Consider the following 9,599-nt stretch of genomic DNA (forward strand, 5'->3'; position numbering starts at 1 on the left):
TGTCAGGTCTCTCTCTGGACGCAGGTGAGGGTATGGTGCGGTACCTGCTCGCCAGGCTTGCCTGTTGGTGTTTGTTCGAAAGGACACTGGCCAGGCAAGTGCTTTTGGTGCACCATCAGTTTGGCCAGCCATTTTCTTCAGCCTCCTCAAGCTTTTGGCCCGGATTAGGTGGTGGTGAATTTTGATTGGTGAAAGGTGTGTAAAACAGTAGAGCTGTTAGGTAGTTTAAGATGGACACCACCGCACGCTACCAATGTAATCATTCTGTTGTGATCACTGCTCTGCAGGGAGTTGGTGCCCATATGGTGAAGAAGCAACTTTCAAATACAATTCAGTTGATCAGACACAAGGACCATACAGTATGAAGTGGGCCAATTGACATGCTGCCCAGCTTCTGGAGAAAAGGCCTCCTCACCTGTTTGCTTCTAGCATAGGTTCGTTAGCAGTTGATGGTGTAGTCCTTGATGGACTGTGAGCTAGCGAGATGCTACTCGGTTCAGATTTGCCAAGTGGTGATACAGGCAGCAGTGGTGGACCCCGTAGTTTGTACCCAGACTTCAGACTGATGAATAATCTTGGAGCTTATGCTGTAGATGGTGTAGAAATGAATCAGGCTATAAACGGATCTTTGTAGATCAGATTACTGAAGAGCTGTGGATAAGAGACACTCAGAGAGGTGCTGAGCTTGGCTTTAGACAGCCTGGGAGTAGTAGTAATTTGGGACTCTTTCTATAGATAGGTCAGAGTCATCTGCTCTACAGTAAGGTCTGCTAAGCCCCCCAGATTTCCCAGCTGAGCATTTGGAAAGCATTTGGAAGCCACATCCCTGGCTGCAGGTTTGAGAAACAGGGAAGCTATGAGGTCCGAAAAGGTGAAAGCCTGCCAGTCTGGAGAAGGCATGCTGCTGTGTCACTTGCAGGAGACGTTGCTTTGCTTAAAGTACCTGACACACAGTGTGGTTCAGGCTTCTCCTCCAGGTGGAGCATTTAAATAGCAGGCACCTCTGTATTTAGGACATAGTGAAGAGGGAACCCACTGTTGAGGAAGATCAAATGAAAAAGAAAAAAATACTATTTTTGTCACCCTACAAAGTGTTCTGGTATTACAGACTCCAGTGTGGTCAGAAAAAACCTTTTTGTGCATTTCTACATTTTTACTATATGTACTCTGCTTGCCATTTTGCCAGCTGCCACACTCTGTTCTGCGTATTCGTGTGCGGATGCACATACAAGCGTGTCGGTAGACATTTCCTGCATTTGTTTGTCCGACTAATGACTGCATCTTTTTAACATGGGATGGGAGGTTGCTGTTAATTTCATATATGAATATAAATATATATACAAATTTATGTGCCAAATTGAGCTCCTGTTCAGTCCGACTCATTCCGAAACCATCTTTGTACTGTAGGAAACCTTCCGTATGAAACAGTATGAGATATTGTTTCTTTCTGATAGTCCCTTGTAACCGGTGCCATGGAAATAAAAAAAAGAACAAACTTGAAATAAACATTCAAAAATGTTTAAAGATGCCTCAGTGATGTTTCTGTAGTTTACAGTCACCTTTGTACACTGTTTAAATAGTCAATTTATTGCACTATACTGCCATCTAGAGGAAACTTACATAAACATGTGCCAAGCTAATTCAAACAAAGAACCACCCACAGCCACTGGACAACAAAATGCAAGGAAGGCTGGCAGAAATCTGAAAAAACATGCAGGAATTTTAATAAGTTTATTATTAAATTTATTACAAAAAGACCTAACAGGAGGACATCATATAGAAAAATAGAACACTTTAAAACTGGTGGCATAAGTATATGAACAGAGCCGCACAAGGCAACGTTAAGGAACAAAGCACTGTTCTGGAAGGATAATTGATGCTAAACATGACAAGAGGCGCAGCATGGCGTTGGGGTGGGGGGGTTGGGGGCCCCCCCCCTCAGCCAGTGAAGACGTGCAGACGGCCGGAGCAGTTGGCCCCCAGCAGGGCGTTTCGGCTGGGGTGGAAGGCCGCGACGGAGCAGACGGTGGAGAGGTGCTCCTCGTCCTGGAAGGTGTGGACGAGCTGGCCGCTCTCGTGGAAGGCCAGCATCCTTCGCGGCCTCTGCATGCTGCCTATCGCGAAGCAGTCTTCCTGTTTGGGGTCCCACACGGCTCTCAGCTTGGTCAGCCAGCGCCCGGTTTGCATGTCGTGCCTGTCGTGAGAATGCACACCCACGTACACACGCTCAGTCACAGGTTACACAGAACTCACCGTCTCAGCACTGATGCAGCGCTCAGAGTATAATCACTAATGTAGCACAGCTGCACTTCAGCAGTCATTATTGTGCAAATTATGCAGAAACATGTGGATAATTTTTCCATAAATTGTTTCTCTCTCGCCCTAAACTGACAAGACAGCAACACATTTGCAAAGCAGATTCCTTTACCTGATAGAACATAGAAGCGGAGCCTGTGATTTGAATTCTGATGTGTCGAACACCCTGGAAATCAAAGAGCTACCATTACTTCACAACACAACACAACACAGACGTGCCTCAACACTCCTCGAAAGTCACAGTTTCTCCTATAAAGGGAACATGCTGCTGTTCACCACTCAGCGGTTTCAAGAACTAATGTCCTTCACTTTCATATCTTTCCCCCACACCACTTAATCCCAGGTCTTACACAGACTGCCCCATCCCACCTTCTAAAATCCAGCAGTCAGTCACCTACGAGTCAAGCAGACGTAGCTCACCTGATATTGTTGTCCATACAGGTGGTCAGTACTCTGTTTCCAGTGCTGGGAGAGAAGTATGCGGATGAAACGCTCAAAGAATGGCCCAGCAGGCTCGAGACAGGCTTGTTGTTTCTGCGTTGTAGGCATCGGATGTCATAAATGTGTGCATCCCTAAAGGAGGGCAAAAAGCAGTCTTGAATTTGGTTCTCACATTTTTTTTTCCATGTGAAATCTACAGACTGATTCATGCTTTAGTGTGTGAGAGGCACACCATTTACAGTTTACTGAACACTATTGTGCTATCGTTTAGACACTTAGTTCGGACACACACACATCCTGCGCTTGTGTAAGTGAAAGGGGAAACGTTAATGAGGTGCATCATTTTAGTAGACTGAGCTCTTGCGTTGCCATGGCCTACCAATCTGACACTGGCACTCAGTACCACCCCACGTACCTGGTTTCTGAGGCAACAAAATACTGCTTCTGGACAGGGTGCACGTGAACACAGCGGAGGGTTCTTGTGTCCAGCGTTGAGAGTGTACTGTGGGATGTCCTACACGCACACAAACAGACAGACACACACACAGGCATTAGCCCGGCTCTTACAAGGCGAATGGCAACTTTAAGGACAGAATGACAGTTTCGTTACCCTGGAGTTCTCCTGTCAACAACGGCAACATCCCCCTCCCAGTCACAGACCAACAAAGTGGAGCAGTCATGTGACAGGAAGTCAAAGGCAGCCAGGCCAATGTCAGAGCGATACACCTGGTTTGAAGAAACAGGAATAAAAGAAAGAGAACATAAAATACTGCAAAGAGAATCATCCAACAGCGTACGGTGCACAGATGTTGCAGATACAACAGCCATCAGTTCACGCAACATGTTGAACGGACACAGAGCTGTGCGTAGGTATGTTAATAGAATCCCCAGTAAAACTAATCAAAACGGATCTGCGAAGCTTCAACTTTGCCGCCCGTGACCAAGCTGATGCCGCACCTCGTCAAAGACGGCCTTGTTGATGTCTGTGCCACGAAGTGTCCCATCGTAGCTGACTGACAGCAGGCTGGTGGGGTGGGAGTGGGAGAAAGCCATGCAGCACACAGGACGGGAGTGCGGCTCAAAGAGCAACACCCCATCGTCGCCCCAGCCGCCTTCCTGCGGAGACAGAGAAGGCCCACAGAGCAGTGATCAATATGCAGTCAAAGCTTTGCTCTGAGAGACCACAACACAAGCACTATACAGGAGGCCACAAGCACGTCGGTGGATCGTCTCATGATCAGTGACTAGAGACTGAGGCTTCACAAACCCCACAATAGGTGAGGGCTACAACAGACTGTCTATCAGTATAGTTTAACCAAAGTCAAAACTGTGCTCCCCACAGCAAAACAGTATGCATTTCAAATTGAGCAACTCACTAATAATTTGACAGCTCCATCCATGTTATAACTGAACTCTCTTGACTATCATTAGTACTTGGTAGATTTTTTTCCCCACCATCTAATGGTGATGGTGATACAGTCAGTACCCTCAGGGGGGGGGGGGAGCTGTGAGGCCCACTACCCCTTCTAGGAGCCGTTTTGACACAGCCAAACAGACGGTTGAGCAAGGTCCTTACCAGGTCCCAGAGCCCCACGCGGCCCCACTTGTCCCCGGCAGCCGCGAGCAGGCGGCTGCTACTTGGGTGAAAGGCCGCAGAGAAGATCCGGTCCTTCACAACCTTGACCACTCGCTCTGCGCTCAGCTTCATTTTCTTCAAGGTCGCTGTGTATCTGACCAATGATGGAAACATGTACAGATACCTCACAACGTTCAAAAACGTCACACCCAAGAAACTTCTGTTCCCCCGAAACCTACTTACCCTTTAAGACTCAACTTTTCCTTTTCAACCATGGCAGTTTTCTACAAGGACACAAAGCAGTCTGTGTTAACAAGGGCAAATGGTTGCCTACATGCACGAGCGCAGTATATTGCATGTCCACTTAGTAGACACGTTTAACCAGGAAGTCCCTAGTTTGTTTTTTTTCTTCATTACGTTTTATTTTTAACATCCACTCATACAGCTGGGTTTAGTAAAGGCTATTGTGCATTAAAGTAACAATGCCCCACCTGGGAACTAAAACAGCAGCCTTTAGGCTGACAGCCCAGCTCCAAAACCACAAAGCCACACTACTGCTCTGCCACACCATGAAGTCTTGTTTCTCTCACCTCTCTCCATAGATCCAGCAGGGCAGCAGGTAGTTGGCTTCCGTCCTCCATGTTGACTGGAACCATGGCGATTGGGCCTGCTGGTTTGCTTACCCACTGCTCCTGTTGAGAAAAATTTACATTTGCACTGATGCATCCAGCAGATGCCCTCTACCACAGCAACTTACAAATGAAAGGCACATATGCGCATATAAGAAGACTACATGATCAATGTATACAGACACCTAAACAAAAATCAACATGTGACACAATGATGCAATATGCAGTGCCAGCACTGAAATCGTTTAGAGATAACAGTGGCCACACACAGGATGTCAAGTAGTCAGCAGTGTGACTGCACACACATGGATGTTCATCTTAAAGCAGAAAATGGCATCTGAGATCAGAGATCATTCTTCAAAAGTGAAGATAAGGGAAAGCACTGTGTGGGACACTCCAATCATTTAAAAATCTGTATATACTTGATGTGTGCTTGGTGCAGTATACTCAAACACTATCCACTATTTCAAATTAAGTTAAAATTCCGCAAGGCATTCTTGCTCCAGGATAACTAAGGTAAACTACGCATTTTCTTCCCCAACATCAGCATTCAATGTCTTTTTTAGTATACTGAATAAAGACATGCATTTGGTAGCCATTTACGTTTACATCCCATTTGCCTCTCAACATGTGACTTACACGCTCTTGTGTCACGGCAGGTTGCACTGCCAAAGCCAGTGGCTCTGCCTCCTTCTTCTGCAGCCGCATGGACTTACGAACAGGGAGTGCTTCTTTCACAGAGCTCTTGGCCTTTTCTCTGCACAAAGCAAACGACCACCACACTCAATACCTGGCACTGCCTCTTTACAATAATCACTTATGGGGGACCTAAACAGCTCTTGAAGTACTATACAACATCCGGCCAAATGGCTTCCCCAAGATTTCTTTCTGCATATAGCAACCATACGGTGCAACGCACTGCCTGAAGTAGTAACTGCCAGGTCAAAAGCACAAAGACATTTCCCCACAGTAAAATGCAGCTTGACGATTACTTACTTCTTCAGACCTCTCTGTGTGGGCTTCTTCAGAGAAGCCGTAATCTAGAACACAAAACAAGCAATGGTCTAAATCTAAATGACACTCGTGTTAAAACTTCATTTAATGTCAGGTAAAACTCTAGACACAAATAACAGAGCAAAAAACCTTATTCATTTGTCTTAGTTCCGATGCACGGATTTATTTTAAACCCATACAAAAACACACGCACAAGATATTTACAGAATCCACCTTTGGTCAAGACTTACACTCCTTAAATGAAAACATGCTGCAACAGCTCTTTTTCTCTGAAAATTTTGTATCAGGAAGCTGTGGCAAGGTTTCTGACCAAAATTCCCTCTTAGCACTTATGGATCATGTTACCGATGCTAAAACACAGACTCTTGTGCTGGTCTAATGACATGAAATCTGAAACAGGACTGTGTTCTACAGGGACTTCGTTACACACTCCCAACACCAGTATGGTTCACTCATTTAACATTAGGAGATTTATTCACAAGGAAGACGATGCAGTGGTGAGCTAAGTTCCTCATAGTGCAACTGGTGAAGCAAAGATACAGCAGTAACTGTAATGTTACCTGTGGAAGACTGAGGGCAGAGAGGAATGCTTGGTTTGTTCGGATGTTCTCCAAGCGCTTCAGTTCATAAGCGGACAAACCCCCAGGTGTATGCTGTGGAGAAAATAAATAGCATGAGAAAAGACCTCATTATTGAATCAATAGCTTCCGATTTTCTGTTCTAAAATTTTTCGGCGCGGGAAAAAACCCGCCCCTGCTGATACAGAACGTACCTCTGGGTATTCCTGTTCATCCTTGCTGTCAGAGTCGTCCTCGCTTGACATGCTCTCACTCTCTGGAACGCGTGGTTCTTCTACGGAAATTCGCTCCTGAAAGACAAAGCAAATAAAAGAACAAATATAAGGTTAAATCTTTTTTCCCCCCCAAGAACCATTTTCTAACATGCATCTGGTTTGCATGGACGCACTTGATGTGGAAGCAACCAGAACCCCTCATCAAAAAATTGTGCGTGAGTCTGTGGATACGTGCCTCTTTCGGGACGTCTCTCTTGACGTCTTCTTTCTCTTGACTGTACCGCAAGCGTTTTGTAGTCAAGCCGTTGTCTGATGACAATGGCACACGTTGTTTAGACGCCTGCCGTCCGGATCTCCGTGGTGCTACTGTGACCTTCTCAATGGCCCGAGGAGGCGTAGTCTCCTGTAAAGAATACAACACCAGTTCAGCTGCATAACTACAGCTATGCTAGCAGTGACAGAAAAAAGAACAATTTAAAAACCTTGTAAGACCTAATGTAATAAAACAGGCTATTCCACGGCATTTGGCAACGACTACTAGCAATATACTGGCCAAAATTAACGTACGTGTTGGTTCAAAACTTTCAAATGTCGAACAAGACCAGGCTCGTCGTTTTGATAGTTCATAAACTTCACAGGCATACTTGCTGTGAACAGTACTTACTCAGCTAACACCGATTAAATATAGACTAGAGCCTAGCTGGACAGACTTATTAGACCTGGTGACAAAATACAAGCGCAAAGAAATGCACATTAACTAGTCTGCCGGCTAACTTTGCCGTCACTTAACTACCAAGGCTAGCTAGCTATTAAGTCATGCAAACTACAAAGCAAAGATTACCCTTGCACAGAATCTTACATGTTGCTCGCAAGCTAGCCAGCGAGTTACTGCGTAGTTTTTTTTTTTTTTTTTAGCTATGGTAGGCCATCTAGTAAAAGCTTGCTATTCATTTAACCTTAATGTCTACCTGCGATATTCTAGATCCAGAACAGCAAACAGCAGAGCGAACAAAACTTGGCGAAAAACGTTATCGTGGGTCAATGTACAGTTTCTCATTTAAACTGCATACCGTCGAGTGAAAAGCGTGATTCCAGCCGGCTGGACAGCTAGCAGCAGCCCATTTTCATAGCATCTACCTAGAGAGCGAACCTTACCTGTAAAAGAAGTACTTTCGAGTCACAGTCATACTTGGGCACATTTACCACGCAGTCAGCGACGCTTTCAGTTGCTGGCATTTTCCGAAATTGAAAGATCTCGTGCAGCTGCTGATGAAAATTGATGAAAGTCAATGCACAACCACAGCTACTGCGATCCGAACTTGCATAAACCCAAAACCCCCGCTTCAGCTGAATATATGCGTTTTGTAAGAAGTCCCACCTCCAGTGTTGTGAAACAGGCGAGGAGGCTGCTGATAGGTCCTTTCTTCGAAAAAGCGCGCCCGCGCCAGCGCTTAGCTGTCTGCATGGGTATTTTCTGTATAAAACTGGTTAACACAACTTATGTTGTGTTTTTTTAATATAAACTTCCCATTACAAATGAAACTATGCACCACATGTTGTGCAGTTCTGTACATGCTTATTAATACCTCCGCACCTGCAGTAATGGACTTTACATTATTACAAGCTGTGTCTTTAACGGATGGTCGCAGCAAGCAGCACTTAAAAGGCTGGAGGATATAAAAGCCGCGGCAGTAAAATAAAAATCCTCCATTGCAAATAGTTAAAATACAGAAAATATCCAAATTTTGATGGCTACGGTCTTATTGGTCTATGGCAGCTGTCTTGTTTCATTGGGCAGCAATGATACAGACCTTTTCCTCAGGAGTGGTCCCTGGTCTGGGTGTTCTGGTGGCTTCCCTCTGGGCTTCATTTAGTTTGTCCTCAACAACAGATCTCAGATCAGCTCGCCCAACCCTAATCCTAACCCTAGAGATTCAGTGCAACACTTTAATTCTGACCCAGGATCATCTGCTAGGGACAAAAAAGCTTACACCACCTTATAGGTATTTTATAGGGGAAAATCTCTATAATGTCCGAGTCCATTATGCAGTCATAACTAAAGTTATTTTAGAATGGATGACCCCATAGCTCATTATTGCATTACTCAAATGTGTCAGAGCTGTGAGTTCCTGAATCCTTACTGACCACTTCTTTGATCCTGTCACTGTTTGGCATTATAACATATGAAGACAACCACACAAAGATCATGCATGCAAAATCTCCCTTCAGCTAAATTAACAAGGCAAAGTGATTCTGAAGTGATTTACAGAAAATTCAAGATGGCCACTAAATAGTTTGTTTTTCCCTTTTTTCTGTTAAATGGCATTGGCAGGGGCATGGTGTTTCAGGTAGATTTCAGAACGGGGGGGGTTTGAAAAGTCCTTAAGAACACACTGCTGACCATGCCATATACCCTCAAACACTTTCATGTCAAGGTGCTGATACATAGCCTAAGTAAGAAGTTCTAGTGTATATTAGAAATTGTCTGGTATTGAGCAGTGTGCTGTTGCAAGCTATAAAACCACAAGCAAATCTGTAAGATGGACAGCTGTTTGCCTTCTATTTTGAGATGTGATGGGTAAAATTGGGATTTTCACACAGGTCTTCTGAATCCTGGAAACTAAAACATTTCCCAACAGGACTCACTCTTATCCTACCAGGTCATGCAGAGCTGGAATGACACCTCTCAGAAATTAGGGGCACTGGTGAAAATGTTGAAATAAAAAATTTAATTTATGCATTTAATAACAGTTAAACAAGCACATTTCACAAACTTTACACATGGTTCATGGAAGACTGAAAGACTATACTTTCAGGCATCCACTACTTA

The 9,599-nt window shown here is 44.7% G+C and overlaps 1 protein-coding gene across 1 annotated transcript; it reads right to left on the reverse strand.

The window, feature by feature from the left end:
- Positions 1-1,812: 1,812 nt before the first annotated feature.
- wdr76 (WD repeat domain 76) lies at positions 1,813-8,076 on the reverse strand. The gene is made up of 15 exons (XM_036544572.1): positions 7,925-8,076; positions 7,005-7,172; positions 6,749-6,844; positions 6,537-6,629; positions 5,959-6,002; positions 5,602-5,719; positions 4,924-5,025; positions 4,577-4,617; positions 4,334-4,487; positions 3,715-3,873; positions 3,368-3,483; positions 3,173-3,271; positions 2,737-2,889; positions 2,429-2,482; positions 1,813-2,194 (listed from the first exon to the last, which is right to left on the reverse strand). Exons 1-15 carry the CDS (start codon positions 8,003-8,005, stop codon positions 1,939-1,941), a joined length of 1,734 nt encoding a protein of 577 aa, XP_036400465.1. The 5' UTR covers positions 8,006-8,076; the 3' UTR covers positions 1,813-1,938.
- Positions 8,077-9,599: the final 1,523 nt, after the last annotated feature.

This window comes from Megalops cyprinoides, chromosome 13 (assembly GCF_013368585.1).
Source record: "Megalops cyprinoides isolate fMegCyp1 chromosome 13, fMegCyp1.pri, whole genome shotgun sequence".
Classification (NCBI taxonomy): Eukaryota; Metazoa; Chordata; class Actinopteri; order Elopiformes; family Megalopidae; genus Megalops; species Megalops cyprinoides.

Coding starts and splice junctions, on each gene's coding strand:
- wdr76 (XM_036544572.1), bottom strand. CDS start 8,005: ATGCCAGCAACTGAAAGCGTCGCTGACTGCGTGGTAAATGTGCCCAAG. Junction 6,630..6,748: donor ATGAACAGGAATACCCAGAG/GTACGTTCTGTA, acceptor TTTTCTCCACAG/CATACACCTGGGGGTTTGTC. Junction 6,003..6,536: donor CTGCCCTCAGTCTTCCACAG/GTAACATTACAG, acceptor TTTGTGTTCTAG/ATTACGGCTTCTCTGAAGAA.